We start from the raw sequence: 24,054 nt of genomic DNA on the forward strand, positions 1-24,054 counted from the left end.
ACGAACACTCTCTCATCAAAGTCCAAAACTCTAGAAAGCAGTAATCGCTGGTGTCAACTGTGGATCTACTTCCTATTAGTCAATGGCCAGAGTCAGTGCATGTTTTTGGTTCTTGTTGTTTTAAGATTATTTTATTTTAGGGGCACCTGGGTGGCTCATTGGTTGAGCGTCTGCCTTTAGCTCAGGGCATGATCCCGGGGTCCTGGGATTGAGTCTCACATCAGGCTCCCCACCAGGAGCGTGCTTCTTCCTCTGCCAATGTCCCTGCCTCTCTGTCTCTCATGGATAAATAAATACAATCTTAAAAAATAAAATTATTTATTTTAGAGAGAGGGAGAGTGAATGGGGAAGGAGTAGAGGGAGAGAGAATTTCAAGCGGACTCCCTGCTGAGCACAGAGCCCAAGGTAGGGCTCAATTTCAGGACCTTGAGATCATGACCTGAGCCAAAACTAAGAGTCAGATGCCCAACTGAGTCATCTAGGTACCCCATGTCAACACACAGTTTTATTATTTCCATAATAAATTCTACAATTCTATCAAAAGCTGGTATAGGCACTCATCTTTATAATCTGCTAGAAAATTGGAACCCATCAAACTGCCTAAGATAAGACACTTCCAACAGAGAGAATGGTTGTAAAATCCAAAAAAGTATCTGAAGTTCAATCCCTTTGTTTTAGAATGGTCCTTGGCAAGTTAACATAAAAGCACAACTCCGGGGATCCCTGGGTGGTTCAGCGGCTGAGCATCTGCCTTCGTCCCGGGGTGTGATCCTGGCATCCCAGGATCAGGTCCCGCATCAGGCTCCCTGCATGGAGCCTGCTTCTCCCTCTGCCTGTGTCTCTGCCCCTCTCTCCCCCTCTCTCTCTCTGTGTCTCTCATGAATAAATAAAATCTTAAAAAAAAAAAAAAAAAAAAAAAAAGCACAACTCCCTTGATTTATTTAATACTTTATACCAAGTGCAAACCACTAGTGCCCATTAGAGCAGAGTTCTTTAGTATTCTACCTTAGAGAACTTCTTGTTTAAACACCTAATGAGAGATGGATTAAATTTAGGTTTCTAAGTCAGGTCAGCAAAAGGGAAGATCTGCAGAGCAAATACTGTCTCTGGATTTCCTAATTAGCCCGAGTTCCTTTAATTTTCTGATTAGTGAGGTACTACCAAGGTAGACCTTGCTTGTTGATTGAGTGGTTTACGGAAAGAAATGAGGTTACCTTGGCGTACTGTTCCAAGACTGTGGCTGCATCACCATGCTTCCTCTGCTCAACCAGTTTTCCTGCAAAAATAATAAACACTTGACCATAGTTGGCTTGCTAAGAACAGTATTACCAAAACTCAAATTTAAATAGTTTTGGGAGGTACTTTTTCTTTAAGATTTATTTATTTTAGAGGGTAAGAGAGTGAGAAAGCATTGAGTAGGGGCGGGGCGGGGGGGGGGGGGGACAGAAGGAAACAGAGAGAGAATCCCAAGATCTTAAGCGAACTCCACGCTGAGTGCAGAGCCTGACTCAGGGTTGATCTTACAACCCTGAGTCCATGACCCAAGCCAAAACCAAGGGTCAGACGCCCAACCGACTACACTACCCAGGCACAGGAGGTACTTTTAAAATAAAAATGGTCCTCTACAAATTGTGAGCTTTACAGTATACAGTCAAATAAAACTGCTTTAAAATAGCATTTCCCAAAGTGTTCCCTAACTGTTCCATAGGATAATAAAAGGCAACACCAAAAAACCATTCTCAGGTCAAGTAAGTTTGTGAAACACTGGGCAAAACAAAGCTAAACAGATTCCTTTGCTGAAATGTTTCACTAATATATCTTCATAATTTACCAAAATATATACTTTGTGAATTTCTGTTAGGAAATAGGCAGGAATACCAGAGTCCTATCTTAAATGACAGTTATGATCTAAATTTAGCATGGAATGTGAAACCCATGTATTGTCAAAACCATCCATCAAAAAAGCTTATAAAGGCACAGGTATGGGAAACTGACCTAGCATCTCTGGCTCATCCATTTCTTCCTCAAATAGGAAGAGGCTGCTGTTCTTTGGTTGAGCACTAAGATGAAGGTAGCTGGCTGGGGGGTGGGGAGGGGGTGGTCATGCGGTATCTTTAGATCCTCGATTCACTCGGTACAGTTGAGATAATCATGCTGTGAGAGGCACACAAGACCTGAAATTGACTACGGGGCTGGCAGATTCATGTATCCCCTCTCAGGCAAACTCCAGTACATGTATCATCCCTGATAAAAACAGGTAGAATCATCTCCACAATTTAAACAGCTCTTTCTTTTTTATATAAACTGCCTAAGTTAAAGTGCACATGAAGTGACTCCACCTTCTACCGTTTCTCAACAATCTCTGACAACCGCCTTCCCTACCTTTTTTTGCTAACCATCTAGGAGAACTGGGTGAACACCATAAGGCATGACAAACAGCAAGCTCGGAGTTATAAAGAATGTAAGAGATGATAATAGTCCCGAAGAACAGAGCTGTAAGGTATAAACGACCAAAACATAAATTCCTAAAGCAGAAGTAACAACGGAGCCAGAATGAGAAACTAAAAGGCTTAATATAGGGAATTCACAAAAACTAAAGAGTTTTGGAAACTCTTAATGGAAATTAAGAGGCCTTATAGAAGAGCCTGCAGATCCAATAACCAGAAAAAGAATGTGGTAACCTTACACATTTTTATGACCCACAGAAAAAGGAAGAATGCAAACAACTAAGGAGGATACTGTATATACATTTAACAGGATTTAAATTGGAGTTTTTTCAGGACTGCATTTTTTTTGAAACCATAACAGTATTTTTGGGGTGCCTTAGTAGCTCAGTCAGTTAAGCACCTGCCTTCAACTCAGGTCATGATCTCAGGATCCTGGGATCAAGTCCCACATGGGGCTCCCTAATTAGTGGGGAGTCTGCTTCTCCCTCTCCCTCTGCCCCTCCTTTCACTCATTCTTTCTCGATTTCTCTCTTAAATAAATAAAATCTTAAAAAAAACCACAGTATTTGTAAAACTCTAAAAAGGGCAGGGGGAATAATACACTAATCACTTTCCTCAAGCACAGCTGAGAGAGCAGAGCCCCTATTCACCTCTTCTCCCAGGTAGCCCTTAAGCTTCCCTCCCTCTAAGAAATCAGACTGACATAGGGCTGCCTCTGGTTCAGACAATCCCCAGACCCTGACACAGCTAAACTGCCTTTGCTTTCAGAATGCTTATACATTTTGCCTTTTCTTTTACCTCATTTCTCATAAATGTTATTATGGTTTCCCAGTGATCTACTGTCTATACCTGAATGGCTCCACTCCAAAACTCATGTTTACCTTCTGACTGGGCACATAGCCCCACAGCTACTCTGTGCTAGGTGTGGCCATATGATGTAAGTTTTGGCAAATGAGATGGAACAGAAGAAACAGTGTAACTTTCAGGTCATTTCCAACTTCCAGTGTTCTCCTGCAGCTCTAGCTTTTTCCTCTTGCTAAGGACTGGAATAAGGGTGTGGAGAAAAATCCAGCTACAACCATCTGCCTGAGATGACAGTGTCATGATGGAAGGACTTCTCAGTTCTTCTGTGAGAGACAGAAGCTTTATCATGTCACTGTACTGGGGGACTCTCACTGTAGCACTTTAACCTTTACTTAATAAACCCTTCTATATCATCTCATTAATTTTTATTAGTGAACAGGAGACTGCCTCAAGGTATGCTGTCCTAAATTTACTTGCAAAAATTGCCAAAGAAAGGAAGAAACAGAACACCTTTGGGAGAGTTATTTCAGAAAACCTGAACAGCCACGTTTACCTGCCAGAGTTCTGCCAAGGTCAGCCAGCTGGTCTTTGGTCAAGTTAAGCTGGGCCGCCACGCAGAGAGCTTGTTGCCAGCTGCCACTAGCCAGAAAGGCATTGAGAGCTTTTTCGTGGGCTCCACAGCGGGCAAACACAAGCCCCGCTGGCTCATAGAGATGCTCCTGTGTCAGGTGTTCTCCATAAGCAATGCTGATATCCTGTGGCGAGAGGAGATGCGGGTTAGTAAGGAAAGGTACAGTTTCTTAACCTCCAATGTAGGCTGTCTCAGTCACTACATTTGACCCTCTCTTGAATTACTTAGGAATATCCTGTGGTTAGTCAGTGATCTCAATCACTGAGGATGTGCCATGTATCCACTCAACAAATAATTACTGAGTACTACTCAGGACAGCAGGAATCACACAGTAATGCAAAAAATAACAAACAGGCAAGAAAAACAAATAACAAGAACCACCAAAAGGTCCTGCTCTTGTGGAGACAGAGAATGGACTTATAAACACAATATGGCCTGTGACATAGTGGTCGAGAGAGAGCGAGATGGGGGTGCTATTTGAGAGCACTGTGAGGAGAATAAGCCATGTGAAGAGTTACGGCAGAGTATCCCAGGCCAAGAGCTACAGAAAGCACCACGGCCATCTGGCAGGGATGTGTAGGGAATACACAAGACGGAGTAAGAAGAAGGCTGGGGTGACTGGAGAAAAGAGACCACAGAAGAGAGGAAGAGACAATGAAAATAAGAGCCAAGAGGCAGCCATCAGCCCAATTCTCTATCCCCAGGCTCAATGTTACGCAGGAACACAGACACACAAAGTTCCTGCCTTTAAGCAGCCCACAGGCGGTGGGGTAAACAAATCAGTGCGTCAGCACTTTGTTATGTGTCATCACTGAGGGAAGAAGGTGACCTGGGAGCTTGGTTGGGCACCTTGCCCTGGAACAGCTTTCTGGCAGAGGAGACCTGATAGTTGAAAGACAAGTGAGGCTGAACACAGGGGCAGGAAGAGGCCTGGAAGGGGCAGCCGATGCTAAGAAAGCAGGCAGGAGCCAGAGCACAGAGACATGGACCAACTGCAAAGGGCAGTCAGTGATGGTGGCAAGGATGAGCAGTGGTTATGGGTACAGGCTCTGGGGTCAGACAGCCTGGGCTCTGCATCCCAGGCCAGTGGCTTCACACTCCAGCTCCAGGAAGCAAGCTGTTTTCTCATCTGTTCACCTTATCAGGTCTTTATGAGAATCATACAGTACATTTAGCAAAGTATCCGACATATAAGCAAAACTAAATAGATGTTTGTTTAAACAAACAACCTAACTGTATATCCTTTTATTCTAAACTACATGAGAAAAATCTACACGCCTCAGGATGACCTGTCATGTGACAGCAAGGCTGCGCTGGAGCAAGGTATCCCATGCAGAAGCTGCCATGGTATTCATGATGAGGAATGGGGGACAACTCCTAGGTTTCCAGCCTGGGCAATTTCTTCAAATAGGGGTAGGTCAGGGCCATTCTCTTAGAGAAGATTTCAAGATGAGGTGAATTCATTTGAAGATAAACCCTGAAACCAAGAATTCGGGATCCTGACCCCTTTCCAGCTAAGGGACAAAGCAAAGTCAGAAGAGCCTCATTTCGCACTCCACTCACCTTGTACTGCTGCGAATCTGATGGGTATAACTTCAGAGCTTCCTTATACAAGTTTTTATCTTTTACTAAATTTAAGCATTCTGAGAAGTATTCAGGTCCTGAAGAATAAGATTCATACACACACAAGTTTAAGACTTTAGAAGCATAATGGATTTCATTTATACCAATGGTCTCTCAACGAAATCAACAAGGGACCTTGGTAAGACCTGCAGAATCAGAGTATCAGGAAAACAGAATACAGGAGTTTTAATTTTAGCAAAGCACGTTGGCAGATACGACGTATTGAGAGGCACTGCTTGGGATCAGAGTTCTATGTAAAAGGCTACTTTATACACTATCCCTGATAAAATAACCACCTGACCTTGTGTTTTCTCAACCTCCTCCATTAGGATCATCTGGGGAGCTTATCAACCATACGGATGCCTGAGTCCTATCCCAGCCCAGCTCAATTAGATTCTCCAAAGAAGCTCAATGACACCCAGGTAACTTCCTTATCCCCATCTTAGCTCTGTGGAAAAAACCACAACTGCTGACACCAGGAACTCCAGCGTGGGACAGGGCTGGGGTAAAGCAGAACAACTGGCATCGTGCTAGTCCTATTCCATCACTACCAATTACAGCTCTGTCCCTCTGGGAGCTACCGGTGGGCACGATACTCACTCCAGATAAACTACCTGTCCCTCAGGTGTTTGCAAATACCATGGGAGAAAAGTGAATTATCAATTTTCATTCTGAGATACTGAAATGAATTTAGGAGGTGGTCATCCTTAACCCAAAAAGGATCTGCTCCATTGTTTTAGTTAGGGAGCTCCTCTAGTTCATTACAAGTCATTTGCTTTGCCTTCAGCTTTTCAGAACATATGATAAAATTAGGTGCACATACATTAACTTTAAATTTTCAGGAGCAGAAACTACAGTCTATGTCTAAGCCAACACTTTAACTTAGATCTGTCTAGCTCCAAAGAAAATCTGAAGCAGAAATAAACATATTAATCCTTGCACTTACCACATTTGCTGAGGTGGCCAATGGCTTTTTCATATCGTTTCAAGTATTTGTCTATAGTGAACCGCTGGTAATTAGTTTCCATTTTCTTAAGTGTATTAAGAAATGGAAGATATTCTTTGGGATCCTTAAAAACACACACACAAACACACACACCAATAAGTGGCTTTTATTGCTTACAATTACATTTATTTATAATATGCATAAAACAATTATAATACTCAATAAACCAAAAGCTACATAATTTTTAAGCTACGTACTACATTAGTATATTAATCGCATACTATATAACATATAAAATGAAACATAAAACAAGTTTTGGTGAAAATGCTTTAACCTATAAGCATTGTCTTCATTCTGAATAATGACGATGTTCTCCTATTCAGTTTCACAACCACTTATTTAAGAGGCAAATAAGGAAAACAAGGTTTCAATGTATAAGATATTCAAAAATGCATCCAAGTTTCTCCAGAAGTGCAAGGCATTGTGCTTGGAGCTGTCTGCATGACATCTCATGCCCTCCCTCTACAAGTTTTTTTTTTTTTTTTTTTTTTAAGATTTTATTTATTCATGAGAGACACAGGGAGAGAGGCAGAGACACAGGCAGAGGGAGAAGCAGGCTCCCTGTGGGGAACCTGATGTGGGACTCAATCCCGGGACCCCGGGAACATAACCTGAGCCACAAGTAGATGCTCAACCACTGAGCCACCCAGGCGTCCCATTAAGATTTTACTTCTATAGACAAAGAGAGAGAGAATGTGCACATAGGCACACTTGTGTGTTGGGGGAGGGGCAAAGGGAGAGGGAAAGAGAGAATCCCAAGGGTACTCCATGCTGAGCATGGAGCCTGAGGTGGGGCTCGATCCCAGGACCCTGAGATCATGACCTGAGCCGGAATCCAGAGTCAGACGCTTAACCAACTTGCCCTACCTTCCAGCAAGTTTTAAAACAAAGGTAAAATTGTATTGAGTTGAAGACAAAACTCTAAGACCCTGCCAACCAAGATTTTATTAGCACTGTCTGCAGCTCTGTGCCATGCCCCAAAAACTTTTCTTTCTAAAGAACAGATGCTCCTTGTTCTTAATGCAATTTCACTGGACAGAAGACAGAATAAATACATGTAATAATAATCTAGAAAAAAAAACCCAAGAGAAAAAAATTAAATACTCATGCATGTAATATAGAGAACAACTACAGGCCAAAGTGCTCAACTGACAAACATTTAGAAATAATTCGCTATGTACAAAAAATACAACCAAGCCTCACCCTCAGGAAACCTACCATCTAGTAGAGGAGCTAGAATGATATGCAGGGGTAGGCAACGAGTGCAGAAGTGCATGAGGCCAATCTCATCCAGTCCCTATGGGTGGGCAGGGAGGCAAGAATGGAGCACTGGCAGGATGCTACCTTGGCATCCTTTCCTTAGACGAGTGAGAATTAGGCTGGTGAATGGGGAAGGGGATGGTGGTGAAAGCCCACAGGCCCATGGGAAGCAGAAATAACACTACCTGCAGAGGTGTGTGGTTGCTAGGGGGACAAAAGCACCGCTTCTCCTCTACCGAGAGCTGAGAAAAAGGCACAACATCAAGAGGAGCAGATACACAGAGACCAGGTCCTGGGAGGCAGGTGCCTAAGTCGTATTACAGCTTCTGAACTTTATCCCAGGGGCAATGGGGAGCCTACGAAGGATTTCAAATAGGAGAATGAAGGATCAAAATTTCCTTTTGGAAAGATGCTTCTGGCAAGAGCAAGAAGAAGGATGACAGGATGAAACTGAGGCTGTAGAAACCAGACTGAACACTGTGCAGACCAGGGGCGCCCAAGCTTTTCAATGAGCATGCCAAGGTGGGACAAGAGGCCCCAAACCTTCCTATTCTCTGTGCGCCCACTTGCCAGCCATCTAAGAAGGAACTGCATGGGAATAGGAATCATTCGCTGTATTTCCTCTACAAGAGAATTTGTTCACATGTATGACCATAATCTTAAAAATAATCATGTAACTTTATTTCACTTGTTCAACCTGGCATCCAAAACACTGATCAGCCCCGAACTATGATAGAGAATGAGGCTTAGAAGCAGAAACCCTGGAAAGCCCCAGCTCTGCCCCCCAGGCCTGAACTCGCTGTGTTCACATCAGACAAGATCCCGTGCTGCCCAGGGCAGGGTTTCCAACTGCCACAACCACAGAACCAAGATCCAAAAGGACATTCAAGCAGTTAACAGCACGTACCTTCTGTGACTTTTCGGCTACCATGAGGACCAAATCAAAGTCATAGGTCCCGAGAGAATGATCATATAACTCATTAACATCTACCAGAAGCAGCAAATACTTCAGGGCCTCTTCAGCACTCACAGCATCAGGAACTGGTGGAGTCCTGCCTGTCAGAGTGTACGGAAACAAAACACAACAAAGCCAGTTGGGGAAAAAACCCACACATGTAGCAACATAACCAAAAAGAAAAAGTAACAAACTTTCTTGACAGAATTGGATACCATATGATTTCTTTTGTACAAGTTTTGTAGGGAAGTGCTCAAAAAAACTGACACAGGTCTTAAAATGGCAACCAAAAAGCCACATATTAATGTGTGATGTGGCTCTGACTGTGGTCAATGAGCTCTCCAGAAGCCTGGAAGCCTGGTGACAGCCGAGGCCCCGTGAAATACCAACCGTGAATGGGTCTCTACCTTGAAGCTCGTGTACCTTCTGCAGCACAATCTCCAGTTCTGGGGTTGTTTTCTTCACATGAGAGGTGAGTATTGACAGGCAATACCTGAGGTAAGTGAAAAACACCAGAATAAGAATGAACAAGGTGAGTAAGGATAGCAGTACGCTTCTGTGACTCAAAAAGTGCCAACTAATGATGGCGCACATACTTGTGGGGATTGATGCTCTCCATGGCTACTCTCAGAGTATCACAGATAAGATCTACTTTTTTCCCATCAGGATCCCTGGACAGCTGGACAGCGCTGGTAACTGGTGGAGGATACATGGTCTTTGTAACATCTTCTTCCCTAAGAACAAGTCATTAAGAGGTCACTAACTGAACATGTGGCTCCTGATACCAAATGACTGACATATACCCAGGCATGCTGAAGAGGTAATAAAAATGGCTTTTGGAAAAGTTTCATCGCTTTTCAGCCTTTTGGCTAAGACCAAATGTGGAAAACAGGCTCATCATATTCACATAAGGTGAAAAATGAACAAACAAATTGAGAAATGAAAACATGTCTACAATGAGGGGCTCCTGGGTGGCTCAGCTGGCTGCTAATTATCTGGCTTTGGCTCAGGTCATGATCTCGGGGTCCTGGGTTTAAGCCCCAAGTCAGGCTCCCTCTGCTCTTCCGCCCTGCTTGACTCTCTCCTTCTTCCGCTCTCAAATAACTGAATCTTTTTTTGTTTTTTAAAGATTTCATTTATTTATTCATGAGAGACACAGAGAGAGAGAGAGAGAGGCAGAGACATAGGCAGAGGGAGAAGCAGGCTCCATGCAGGGAGCCTGATGTGGGACTTGATCCTGGGACTCCATGATCACGGCCTGGGCCAAAGGCAGGCGCTCAACTGCTGAGCATCATGTGAGCATGCCACACAAGCATCCCGCTAAATCTTTTCTTTTTAAAAGCACATCCACAAACGCTTGTACAGTGATATAGATGTTTCATTCACATTAGCCCCAAACTGGGTACAGACCAGGTATCCAATTGCAGGGGTACAAATAAACAAATTGTAGCATATTTGCATGAGGGCACACTACTGAGGCGTAAACAGGAACAAACTAGTGATACCAGCAAAAACATGGGTGAATCAAGGTAATGTGCCGAATGAGAGCAGCCTAACTTACTAGGAAGAGTAAATACCATAGGATTTCACTTATATAGAGTTCTTCAACAGGCAAATCTGATCCACAGTGAAAAACTCATGACAGTGGTTGCCTAGTGGGTGGGGACAAGACTGACTGACACAAGGTTTGGAGGAACTTTCTGAGGTGAAGGAGGTGTTCTCTATCTTGACAGAGGTTTGGGTACATGGAAATACACACTGGTCAGAACTCACTGAATAGTGCATTTATGATTTATGCGTTTCACCACATGTGAATCTGACTCGCAGAGAATGCACTCTAGTCAGCATTCTACAAAGTGAAATATTACGAGATTACGAGATAAAGTAGACTGACGGCTGCAATTAACTTAAAATTTGCCTTAAAAACGATGAATGACATGGACAGATGGTACATCATGACAAAGCACACATAGGAAAATATGAACTAGAGAGTCTAGGTGGTGGCACAGGATGCTAACTCGACAATTCTCTTAACTTTTCTTATATGATTAAAATTGTTTCTTAGGTTGGAAACAAGACATTGCAGAAAAACATGCCATTTGCCCTCAATTTCATGAGACACATAGTCCCTAGGTACACCTAAAAACAGTCAATTATAATTCTAAATGACGTGTTTTCAAGTCTTAGTTTTAAATAGGCTGTTTTTAAAAAGGGTAAAGGGCAAAAATCTATTACAGGTGGCATCTGAGAGTTATAGTGATAAAAACAGTATCAAACGCCAAGTTAATTTTTCTCCTCTAGCTACTTATCTGTTTGATTTCCTAAACTAGATAAATTGTGGATATGATACTCACAAATTATTCAAAATACTTACTTCAATTCTGTGAAAAACAAATTAATATGATTTACAGAATCTATCTGCCTTATGAAGGTTTCCACATTTTCAAGAAACACCTACCCAAAAAAAAAAAAAAAAAGGACAAAAAAATTTTAGTTCCAATCGCACTGGATCAAGTTTTAGGTAGGCTAGAGTTAATATCACATTTACAAAGTTACCTTAGGGTTATGGTCATGGATCAGATTGAGATTGATTCTCAGTTTTCTCATGCATTCAAATGCTTCTTTAAACATAAGTCTGAAAAAAAAAAAAAAGTCTGTGAAGCAGCAGGGAATGAACACAAAGGTCATATTATAAAAACTAAACTCCCTGGATCCAACACATTTCCTTATGATACAAACCAGTTATACTTAACAACTACTACTGGGTTGCTACTCTCAACTAACAGAATGAAAAATCAGGTACCAGATTCACTTGCCTTCTTAAAAGGTGGGACTTAGTCACCATGGCAATCTGGTGGACTACATCCCCACATATGTGTGACAGAAAATCATCACAAAACTTGGGTGTACTTTCTCTCTTAACAAGATGTTAAGAAAGGTCTTTCTAATACAAAGTTTCCCTAAAATAAATTAACAATGGATCATTTCCTTCACAACAGTGGCTCAGGCATTTTTGGGTCACAAGCTCCTCTGTACATCTGCCAAAAGCCTTAGGCCTTCTGCTTGAATAAATACACACAGAGTTTGGTACAATTTCCCTGGGTTCACAGACCATCTGAAACCCATATGGATCCCCTCAGGCTAGGAAACCCTGTCTTGCATGGTATGTTTCATCATTCTTTCTACAAGGAATACTTATCAGACTTTGTAATACAAAAATCAAAGTATAGGAAGAAAAAAAAAGCCTCAGAGAATCTGATTGATGACATGTGTAGTACACCTTTCTCATACTTTAAGTTTTAAAATTTTTAACAGAATAATTATTATCTTCACACAGAAGTTGTAACAAGTAAACTAGTTATATACATGGTTCTTACTTGTCCAGCCACTTCCGAATCTGAGCTAAAACCAGAGCTCGATGATGAACAACTTCTAAGTTTCCCCTTGGCATCTTAAATAAATCAGAACAATAATGTTTTTAATTGAATAGAAAAAATTTAAATACCCAGGATATACTTTACCTAACTCTTCATAGAGAACTACAATACTATAAAAATGAGCACACTTCCTGCAGAATCTAGTTGTGCTCCAGACAACCTTCTCTTCTAGCCTTGCTGGGCACAGCCTGAACTAACTTTACTCCTTTATGTAAAGCTAACAGAACCTAGCACCCAGGAAGGATTGGCTTATGATAAACTGTTACAAATGATAAGAGGGCCTAAAATACAATCTGCAAGAACTGTTTCGTATTGACAGTCTAATAATAATCAGAAACACACCCTGAAAAGTTAGCTTACCTGTAATATAAGCTTTGTGTCCTGGGGTACAACGGTGACAATACGTGAACCCCTCTCCACCTTCCGCAGAGATTCCCCTTTAGACACATGGCTGCTGCTCAGACCTGCATGTAAGGCTAAAAACACCAGTGGCTAAGCCATAAGAATCACTGTCATGACAAGCCACTTTCCATTAACCATAGTCCAAACTGAACATATGATCCAAAATAGAAGAAAGCAGGGATGCCTGGGTGGCTCAGTCAGTTAAGTGTCTGCCTTCAGCTCAGGTTATGATTCCAGGGGACCCTATCAGGCTCCTGCTCAGCGAGGAGTCTGCTTCTCCCTCTTTCTCTGCCCCTCATTTTGTGCTCTCTCAAATAACTAGTATCTTTAAAAAAAATTAAAAAAACAAAAACAAAATAGAAGAAAGCAATTAACAACCATACCCCTTTGCTCTCCCACTCAACCTTAAGACCAGTAGCCTTTCTGACTATATCATTCCTAGAACCTGCTTTCTCTTTCACAGAGCCCTCATGCATATTCACATACATAGCTTCTCAACTGATTTAGAAAACACAGGGAGGATGCGGTTTTTCTATTTCATCATCAGTGAAATAACATCAGTGAAAGATTCCTGGTTTCCAAGTTGGAAGCAGAGACTAAAAGTGAAGTTTTCTAGAACAAGAAACACACACACACACACACACACACACACACACACACACACGGTGGGGGAAGGAGACACGTGGAACTAAAGAAAAAATGGACACAGTTTTCTATAAACCATGAGAGGAAGGAAGTCTTTCACATCTACAATGGAGGGTAGTCACAGTGAGCAAAGGAAGATTACAAAGAAGTTAGACCCAGTTTGCATCTACATGGTACCCTAAGGTAAAATACTGCATTAGTTATATAATCCTGAAAACATTTTAATTTCACAATGTTCTGGTCCATGGAGGACCTCCTTCTCTGGAGGTCTTTGCTAACTCATGTAAAATATTGAACTGAAATATGTTGAGATTAGGGGCTAAGTACATGAACTCTAAAGGTTTTCTCAGTCTAGGACTCTGATAAAAAGCCAAAGTAGGTGGTGAACATTAAAAGTCATTAAGACTTCAAAGGACAAAAAATATTAGAAGAGGGACTATTTTCTACTATACATGCTGAACACTTACTGTTAAATGAAGCATCTCTCAAGCAAAAACACTGGCAGGTATGGGAATGGGTGGTCAACAATAAAAATTCATCATATACTGCAAATGATGTGATATTTGAAGCAACCTACAACAAGGCAAAGGGGAAAGTTAGCTTTATCATTTGGAGCCAAAACTGAAAAAGATCCCACACCAAACCAAGCCCTGTTACCTCAGTGTCATTGATAAAAAAACGACACCTGTCACTCAGACCAAGGACACATTCCTGCAAAGAGACAAAACTGAAATTACAAATAGTTCTAACCAACTTTGTTAAACTAATTTTTCTATTACATAGTTCTATTGCCCTGTGGTTTCATAACGAAGTCCATGTCAAGACTGAATACAGTTACCTATCCTCAGAGTTACCACCCTCTCATTAGCCACCGAACACCTCAATACTACCACCACACCCTGTCCATTCCTTCATTCTCCTATCAGAGGGGACAATCATATCTATATTGATAGATTATAAATTCCAGAAGAGCAGAGGTTAGTCAGCTATTTTGTTCTGTAACCACTGTATCCACCCACCCAACACAATTACAGACATTCCAATATTTGATGAATGACAACCTACTGAATACTATTTTGGGGATTACATTTTTGCTGTCCCCAAATGGTACTTAAATAAAACTAACTCTGAATAATCTGTACAACAGGGGCTAAAAGTCTATCAACTGCATTTTTCTGTCTTTTAATGTATAGCTCCAAGGAAAGGAATCAACTATCTGCTAAATACATCCTGGATGATCTCTTAATCCCATTTCATACATGAAGAGGCCAAGGCTCAGAAACTTCTGATACCCTGAGATTAGGTGGAGACCCATATCTACCTCCCAAGCCCACATCCTTTTACCAAATGCCATCAGTTCTTGGGCCACCATTTTTTTTAAATTAAATTTTTAAAATTTAAATTCAATTTGCCAACATACGGTATAACACTCAGTGTTCATTCCATCAAGTGCCCTCCTTAGTGCCTGTCACCCAGTTGCCCTACCCCCCCCCCCCCCACCTCCCTCTGGGCCAACATTCTAAGTGGTAAAGCTTTCGGCCCTGCATTCACTTACCTCTCCCCCAATCATGGCCAATTCAGTCTGAGTGCACGGATAAGGAAACCGAACAGGAAATCCACCAGGGTTCTTCCATGGCTCAACAGCCAGAGAGGGGGACTCTGCAGGATTGGCAGATGAGATTTACAAAAAGCTGGTACACTCGCTGTAAAACACTGTTGCATCAATACTTGCTGAAACATTTAACATGCAATTTGGATCACTTTCCACGTATATTTTGGAAACTCATTAGGACACCCTGGTCCAATATAGGAGAAAACAGGGATAGAATCCATCTGCTAGTTCCACTCTACAGCTTACGGTTTTCTAGGACGGTTAAAAGACTTAACAGTCAATGTGGCACTGACAAGAAACTCACGAGCAAACATTCTTAAGAATTAAACATTTATGTAAGTCATAAACTCGCTTTCCTAACATTCTGATACTCACCCCAGAAGTACTTAAGTATCTGGCCACCAGCCAGCTGCAATGCTACAGACTTGGTCTTGGAATTACAACACAGACTGATTATGACTCCATCCACTGTCACAGATGAACTGATGAAAATTAAAAAAAAAAAAAGCAAGAATGGGAATGTGAGCAGACCACTTTTCTCAAAAGTAGTAGCATTTCACTGATTTTGCAGAACAGAAAAAGAAATAAGCAATTGACCTTTGGGCTGCACTGCCTATTCAATACAATATATACATAATACATACACACACGTGCACGAAGATACACACTGATAGATAAATATTGCAAGCAGTAGCCCACACAAAATAATGACCCATCACATGACACTGTTTTCCACAATGCCAATAAGCTAGGTGTCTACGCTGTGAGGTCATCACTCCCATTCTGGCAGCAACTTAATACAATTTATAACAACTTAATGTCTTTGTTAGACATGCATGGTATCATTTCTGTCTCCTTAAAATACATACTGTAGTAAATAAAGCAATGAATCTGTAGGAAAATGAGCATACTCAGTATCTCTTATTGCTATCATATTCACTCATGGAAATCTGTGGGTCTTCATTAATGAGAAGAGGGGAAACTGTTACTGTCATTATATTTTTTTTTTCATGTGTCAATGAACAGAAAGTAGATATGTCTTAATAGAAGTGGAAAAAGTAAAAAAGAAGCAAGTGTTGCCAATGCTAATCGTTATTCAGAGACTTTTTGGCCAATACAAAGAATGGCCCAAATTTTGTGAGGATAAATTATCTGTGAATAGGTTAAGAGAAGACACTCCAGACCACAACTGACTGGGACTGGATCTAGGCTCTACCTATATGATGACAGGCAAGTTACTTAACTGCTCTGTACCTTCGTGGTCTGGCTATAAAACAAGGGTGCTAATAATACATACTTCAAAGAGGTAGTATGAGAAATAAGTTACCACAGCATTTAAAAGAGTATCTTTTACAGAATGTAAGGTATATTAATGTAAGATATAAAATATCATATATATATGGTATAAAAACCCATAAGCTAATTAAGAGACTTTATATTCCTTAAAGACATTAATACTGTATATAAACAAAATAGCCCTTTTTGGGGGGGAAACAAAAATCAAAGCAACAGAAATTTTAAATGGCTTCTCATTTCCTTTACAGCAAATGAGATGGATCTAGGTTTTCTTTATACAATCTGATGAAAAAGAATTTCAAATTTGCAGAAGCAGAAATTTGTACAATTTAGGTATTTCCGGATGTAAATTGCTATTACTTTTTATTATTTTTATTTTAATCCTAATGTAGGTAACAGAGTAGTATTAGTTTCAAGTGTACAATATAGTGATTCAACACTTCCAGACATCATCCAGGGCTCATCACAAGTGTCCCCCTTAATCCCTATCACCTGTTTCACCCATCTCCCATCCATTCTGCTTTTTAAAAGCTCCAGTTACGGTTAACTGAGTATTGCATATAGCTAGAACACTTCCTGTATCCGTCTGGATGCGAGTCAAAAATTAGTAGTTAGTGACTACAATGGAGTATGTTTTGTGTATACAATAAAAAAAAGTTCCTAATTTTGCAACAAGGGTTTTTTCAGAATTATAATCTGCCTAGGAAACTCTCAATTACAAAGTAGCCTGAGGATTAAACATTAGCTTAGACGTAATGTGCCAAGTTTTGACACTGGAAGCCTGAGGCTTTCTCGGAGCTGTCCTCACAAAGCTATCTACTGCACAATGGGGCTTGCGTCACAGAAAATAGCATTCATTACCTGAAACCTGTACTGTGACAAAGATGCAGTCTAGGATCAAAACAAAACTCAGGGCCAGCGAGCAGTGAAATTTTAGCAAAGAGAAAACAGAGAAGACTTTCTGGTACTACATGTAGTTAAGTGCCAAACTGAATATGTAGAAGAAGCCAGAAGCAGCATTTCGAAGTCACCACATCCAAGTGAAGTGCATGTATATAGACCTATTAACAAGGGTAACTGTAGCGGTTAATTCTCTTTGGCGAACAATTACCCTGCTAGAATGTACGTATATGCTGAATGAAAAATTTTAACACATCTTCAAAATGTTTCGCCCCATCTACTGGTATTTGTCCTATGTTCCACCCACTTCTTGATGCATTTTTGGGTTTGTATCTTGACGTGACTCAAAACTACACTTCACTCTCTTGCTAAGTGTGCTTAACAAGGAAGCTCCTGCCCTCAATCTTGCTCACTAGAAGTCAAAATCATCCTAGACCCAGAAAAGACAAAAGTGTAACACCATCTGCCTACGAGCACATGAAATTCAGGGAAGTGTGGCCATACCTAATATGGAGCTGCCTGTGCTCGTCATCCGCCTCAGAAGGGGCCACAGTCAGATGGTGAATGGCAGACTGAGGGCTGGACGGACTGTAGCTTACAGCCAGGAAAACGTCTTCCTGAATCCAGGTGATAAGGCTGAACTTCAATGGGTTTATTTCTTGATCTTCACCATTCTCAAACTGAAGTCTGTTTTAAATATTGAACAACGTGCAATACATGAATCAAACTTAGTATGACCGAGATTTTCCTAAGTGAAGAATGAACCACTTTGTATACGATCAATTCCTAATTATTTGGAGGGACAAAACCTGAGGTAATGCCAGAATATTTTTCTACTTATTTAGGCTTCTTATATTCTGAGATCTTTAGATTTGAAGAGAACACTTCAGGAAACTGACTATCCAAGAAATCACTTGCCCCAGGCCCTATAGTAACAAACTCCGGAGGCTTCCCCATCACCACTTGCCAGCATTCAAACCAGGCTCCAGCAGATACGTGGGTCTCAGAAGAGTGGTATTTTTCAGCATCTCATACCAAAACAACTAATTAGCTTCAGAGATGGTTTCTTTGGCCTGTAACACCTGCCTCCTGTAGTATTAACACATCAGAGGATAGCACATTTTTGCCACCTCTGGCAGGAACTCATAAGGGCTACTTCTCCCGCCTTCTAGCTTAAGTAGCAAATCCTCAGCACGCACTGAAGAAGCTGGGTCACTACCCTGATCTTTCTACTCAATCAGCTCTTCCAGGACTCCAGTCCCTCCACTGTGTTCTTCCCACCATGGGAGTATATTACTCCCTCCGGTCCCCACCGACACACTTCTCTCACCATGGCCAACCCTCCCCGTCCATCTCTGCTGATCCTAACCTAATCTCTTCTTCAAAGATGAAGTAAGTATTCATGTCCTTCATGAAATCTCCTAAATGACTTGGAGCTGTCCTCTCAATTTTTAAAAAAATGAAATTATGTTCTAAATTGTCTCACACTTCCTAGTTTGCCTTAAGTCTGTCCTCTAGTGGGTTCAATTCTGTGAAATGAAATAATCCACATAAAATGTTCTTTGAAAACGACTAAGCATTATATAGGCTGCCACCAAATCATAAGCAGGTTGAAAGCTTATATAGATCTATTAAATATACTGCATATACTTAAGAAACATATTGCTTATGAAATTCAGTTACTCATTTTAGTCAGTTTACTGTCCCTATTAATTTATAAACATATGCTCTCATGGGGCAGAGTTAAAGAACATGCGCTTATCAAATAGAATGCAATCAAATCCTGGATTCTCACAGAAGTCATATTATAATTAGTAATTATATTTCAGGGTCATTTCACAATACTTATACCTGAGGTACTCATTTATACCCAATCATTTATAACATTGTTTCAATGGGAAAATGCATTCTGATTTCCAACCTGAGGGACTCAAAACACAGCAACCCAAAGTTCCGGAGTGTGGGATGCAACAAAGACAGAGACTGCATTCAGTCAGCCAGTATGTGAACAAGAGAGCCCCTCATATACACAAGCAAATGCAGCTTGGCCCTACCACCCTTACCTCTACCTTTCCTACATGACCTTCCCTGGAGAACCAAGGGCTGCTGGAAGAAATGGCTTCTAAGCCAACTACCAGCTTGGCTCCACTGCCACCCATCAGCATATGGCATGCAGATACAAGATAACAGACTTCCCCACCAGGCTGAAAAACCAGGGCCCAGCCATCATATCTACTTGTTTCATTCAGCAACAGGCATGGAACAGTAACAGTTGGCTGAATTTAGGACTAACTGCTGTTCCCAGAGGTACAAGGTAATAAAAAACAACCTACTTGTATCGCTTTTCCAAATGAGGTGTTCTAAGAGAAACTTTAAATCCATTTCCACCCACAGCTCCCAGCTTCACTGTAAGGTCCACACTTGGACTATCATCTAGAAAATAAAAATGCAGTTACTATCTTAGTAACCCACACACATTTTTCCTAATACTAAGGGTACTAATCCTGCATTTAACCCCACTTTAGAAATAAAGCAATCTAGAAATAACCACATCTCAACCTCTTAATTCTGTTTACTTTTAAAGCTGAGAATCCAAGATGATTTGTAAACAATGCTACCAGTATCATGTGCCAATATAATTTACACCATGATCACAGAACTCACAGATAAAAACAAATGTCGGCTTCTCCTACACATCAGGAAAGCAACTAAAAACTCACAGAAATGGGATGGTGGAAGGACAGGTGGAGAAGCTAGAACACCTAAGTGAGATCCTCATCCATTCTTATTCAAGCAAACTGCAAACACTTTGGCATTCTCTTCCCTCATCTATAGAACAGAAAAACATGGGGCACCTGGGTGCCTCATTGGTTTAGCATCTGCCTTTGGCTTGGGTCTTCATTCTAGGGTCCTGGGATTGAGTCCTGCATTAGGCTCCCCATAGGGAGCCTGCTTCTCCCTCTGCCTATATGTTTCTGCCTCTCTCTGCGTCTCTCATGAATAAACATATAAAATCTTAAAAAAAAGAACAGAAAAACACCAGCTCTGATGCCACTCCTAGGAAGGCTGTGGGATCAAATGGAAATCTGTGCAAAGGCAATGGAACCTTAAAACATGTTAAAGATGCAATAAGATACTTTGCTACTTCCAGGGTGAATGTTATTCTTCAATCACGGACTCTTCAAGTTCAACAAGCGAAGAGAATCGCTCTTATAGGCCAGAGTGGGATCAGACTCCCTCCCACTCCAAAACCCCACAAATTCATTAGATATTATCATAATAATGAGATTAATTATTCTGGAGCTAAGGTAACACCACACTGTAACTCTCTTTTGTGCAGGAGGGACATGGTTCAGAACTTCTTGGTTAATGGTTTTGAACATACCACATTTATAAACAGAAATCTGGTTACTGGCATCTAGGATTGCAAGGTCGTTACTCTTTTTGGGATGTGCAGAGAACATGACTTGATTCACAGGGTGCGGGAGCAGCAATCTGTAGGTGCACATGGGAGGTGGAACCACACTCTGTTGGAAGACTGTCACCAATACCTTGTCTGGGTATGAGAGAGAGAAGAGATCAGATACATGCATGTTTCATTTGTAAAGTGCAACCAACATCTGACAGCACGGTGGCACTAATAACGGTGATAGAAAATATACAGCAATTCCTAAAAATGTTTGGTGTTTTTATTGTAAATAAGCGAAGCTTAAGTGTCAGGGCTCTGTCTCTGTCTGGCTACTGTCACCTCCAGGTCCAGAGCAGTCCAATGAGGGCAAGAAGGCCTTTGGGTCTAGCTTGAAACCAAGGCATGCGACCAAGCCAGACTGAACCAAGGCAATGATTCCCTTCGAAATCTTTAAACCACTCCCTGATGCACGTTTTTAGTAATAAGACCTATCTGATTAAGTCCCCTGTACAGAACATATAATTATAAAATTATATTAGGACTGCTACAGAGAATAAAATTCGCACAGCATCACACATTGCAATCTTAGAAACAAGTTTTCTTTATGTTATCAGCAGTAGGTAAACCATCTATTCAGGTGACTACTTCTTGCCCCAATTCCCTCTCCCCATCATACAAAGAACACCAACCAATCCTCACATTAGACAGTATCTGTGACTTGAACGTATTGGATAGATTATACAATTAACAAGTATTATATTAAAAAACAAAGCAACCCAAGTGAGGTGGGGGCAAGGGTCAATGTAAATCTATGTCAGAGCTAGGAGATAAGGCTCACACACCAATGCCACAAAATCAGTTTTCTTCTATACTTGGGGTCAAAATTTTCAATGTCTTCAAAGGCCAGAGAGGTAAATTCATGAAGAATTGGGGTGGGCAGGGGGAGGGAGGAGGAGGAGGAGGAAGGGATATGATTCTCAGCAGAGTACATGCCCCCACTAAGGGCATCCCCATCCAATCAAAATGAAACAAGAAATAAGTAAAAATAAACCAAACAACCAAAGCACCACACAAGCCAAAATTTCCCAGTTTTAGTTAAACCATCACATCTGCAGGAACAGGCTCACTGACATGCTTTCTAGCTCCTTACTTCCATCAATGACAGCCACGTTTGCCATATCACTCGAATTATCTCCTGAGCTCCGGTCAGTCGTCCAGTGCCAGTCATAGCAGAGGTAATGCCAGCCCTGGCAGAGAATATGGAGCCGGTATGGGGTCACCAGGTCCCACATCAGACACACAAGCTTGCTCTTCCCGCAGGTGCTGAAGGGCAGACTTTGCTTGAGATACCAGTGATAGTTCCCCACAGTCCAGAGCTGCACTGCAAGGGAGAAATGAGAGGAAAAACGTCAGAGGCCAGAGGACCAGACTGCCTATTACCTGCTGGACAGGGATAGGGGCAAGTGTTCCTTTTTCAAATGACCCTTCCTGCTTAGCCTCTTCACTCAAATAGTAATAGTAATGATAATAATAGTCAAGAAGTAGTTTTCCATGGGGATAATCTAAGGCCAGAAGCACACATTTATGCTGTCTCTACTTTTAAACTTTAGGGTCATGTGGACAGAAAATTAATAGGAAGACAGTGCTTTAGTGAGTTGTGTTCTCATATAAAGATTTAGAAAGAAAATTTGGCAATTAGATTAAAAGTATGACAACACTCAATTTGAGAACATTAGATTAGCATCACTATATTGTATTAGGCTTAAGATGCTTATTATTTTCTTCTAGGAGCTTTACATGCAGTTATGTCCCGGCGATCTGGTATTAAGCATAATTCAGCTCTCCAAGGAAGAAGATCAATACTAATCCTTCATCAGCAATTGTTCCTTCCAACATCTGTTAAAAGAATAAGATCTAATCCTGGGGTACAGAGGAAATGGGGGAGATGCTGATGACAGCACAAACTTCGAGTTCATGTTCCGAGAATCTAACACAGAGCATGGTGATTATGGTTAACAATTTGTATGGTACGCTCAGAAGTTGCTATGAGCGTAGGTCTTAAATGTTCTTGCCGTAATAACCAAAATGGGAATTAACCATCCAAAGTTGGATGTTAACCAACTTTGCTGTGGTAAATATTTCACAAAACATATGCGTGTCAGATTATCATAGCATACATCTTAAGCTTGCACAATGTGTGTCAATTCAATCTCAATAAAGCTGGAGGGGGAAAGACCTAATGATGTTGAAACCAACCTTTGTTAGAACACTTTTACCAAGCTGTAAGTTGCTAAGTTAGACTACATACTCATGCTTTGTGAGGACAGACAATGGGGCTGTTCCTGAGCAATATTTTTATTCCGAGCATAACACAGTGCCAGCCCTTGACACTCCGGCTAATCAGTGGTTCACAACTCTGGCTGCATATTAATAATCAACTGGAAGCTTTTTTATTTTTAAATTAAGCACTGATGTACACATTCTAACACGCCATTCTAACACAACAAATTCAACTCTGAGATGAGGCCTGGATGGCATTTTTTTTTTTTTCTAAAGGCATAGCCAGCATTGAGAAGGACTGTGCCATGAATGAATTAAATGAGCTTCTAAATAACATTTCAGCTAAAGAAAAAGTTCTACTGATTAAAAAGTTTGAAAGCCACTTAAAAAAACAATCAAGCGAGAAGATTTATCAACAAAAATGTTCACTGCATTTTTGTTGATATGAAAAATCACAAAACTTTAAGTGCATAACAGAATGAGATTTAATAAGCTGTGGCACAAATGAATATTATACAGCAATTTAAAATGATGTCCATGGGTATCTGAAATGGAAAGATGTCTGTTATAAAACTACATGTATCATACTTATATACTTAACAAAAATGAGATCATAGCCATACACATAGAATCTGGAAGACAAGAAAATTTTAATAGTGCTCATTACTGAGCAACAGAATTATGGAAAAATTCTGTTTCTTCATCTTTACTTTCTAATATTTTCTCATATTACACATATACTGAAAAATACATATTTACAATCTAATCTACAATAAAAAGGCACAGAGATTATTCTTCCTTGTATCTAATGCCGTTTCTCTTTCACTGCTATAGTTTTCCTATGGCTAGCACTTTAGCTTCCTGCAGTAACACTATTCATACAGAGCCTAGATATTACTGGAAGGTATTTTGTAGATGTGATTACCCTTCACAGTCAATTGACTTTAAATACAAAAGATTATCCTCCATAATGTGAGGGAGTCTCATGTAAGGTGTTTATGGCCTTAAGAGTAAAAACTGAGGTTTCCCAGAGAAGGAATTCCTCCTCAAGACTGTAAGACAGAACCTGCATGAGTTTCCAGAGTTCAGGCCTGTCCTTATAAATTTGAGACTCAGGACTGAAATATCAACTCTTAACTGAATTTCCAACCTGTCAACCTATTTGTCTAGAGAACCCTAAATGATACATGACTAAAAATCCCTAAATAATCAAAACCAAACCATTCCCTTATTTCCATTTATCCCCCTCAGTTATCTCCGATTCCATTACAGGACAAAGCAGAAGGGAGAAAGGCAACTCCATAGCCTACTACTTTCAACGACATTTTATGTGGCATGGGGCTAAGA

The 24,054-nt window shown here is 40.8% G+C and overlaps 1 protein-coding gene and 1 long non-coding RNA gene across 5 annotated transcripts in view; one reads left to right on the top strand and one right to left on the bottom strand.

Moving 5' to 3' along the window:
- Positions 1-24,054, bottom strand: part of ELP1 (elongator acetyltransferase complex subunit 1) — a 58,687-nt gene that overhangs the window by 22,940 nt on the left and 11,693 nt on the right. For all 4 annotated transcript variants that reach the window (XR_012038470.1, XM_072842301.1, XM_072842300.1 and 1 more), the window contains exons 11-29: positions 21,578-21,808; positions 20,404-20,574; positions 19,352-19,451; positions 17,523-17,705; positions 15,198-15,304; positions 14,766-14,869; positions 13,868-13,921; positions 13,678-13,783; positions 12,524-12,639; positions 12,104-12,177; positions 11,283-11,361; positions 11,101-11,180; positions 9,323-9,460; positions 9,134-9,219; positions 8,679-8,827; positions 6,452-6,575; positions 5,446-5,543; positions 3,805-4,006; positions 1,215-1,276 (exon numbers count right to left, since the gene is read on the bottom strand). Coding sequence is in view for 3 of the 4 variants with exons in the window: in XM_072842301.1 (XP_072698402.1) it covers positions 1,215-1,276; positions 3,805-4,006; positions 5,446-5,543; positions 6,452-6,575; positions 8,679-8,827; positions 9,134-9,219; positions 9,323-9,460; positions 11,101-11,180; positions 11,283-11,361; positions 12,104-12,177; positions 12,524-12,639; positions 13,678-13,783; positions 13,868-13,921; positions 14,766-14,869; positions 15,198-15,304; positions 17,523-17,705; positions 19,352-19,451; positions 20,404-20,574; positions 21,578-21,808 (2,264 nt within the window). In the remaining variant the exon portion in view is untranslated. The remainder of the gene's footprint in view (positions 1-1,214; positions 1,277-3,804; positions 4,007-5,445; positions 5,544-6,451; positions 6,576-8,678; positions 8,828-9,133; positions 9,220-9,322; positions 9,461-11,100; positions 11,181-11,282; positions 11,362-12,103; positions 12,178-12,523; positions 12,640-13,677; positions 13,784-13,867; positions 13,922-14,765; positions 14,870-15,197; positions 15,305-17,522; positions 17,706-19,351; positions 19,452-20,403; positions 20,575-21,577; positions 21,809-24,054) is intronic.
- On the top strand, positions 1,933-23,499 carry LOC140641857 (uncharacterized). Its single transcript, XR_012038471.1, has 4 exons — positions 1,933-2,071; positions 5,835-5,927; positions 9,393-9,546; positions 22,216-23,499. It is a non-coding gene; the product is annotated as an uncharacterized lncRNA (long non-coding RNA).

The sequence above is a fragment of the Canis lupus genome, chromosome 10 (assembly GCF_048164855.1).
Source record: "Canis lupus baileyi chromosome 10, mCanLup2.hap1, whole genome shotgun sequence".
In the NCBI taxonomy this organism is placed as follows: Eukaryota; Metazoa; Chordata; class Mammalia; order Carnivora; family Canidae; genus Canis; species Canis lupus.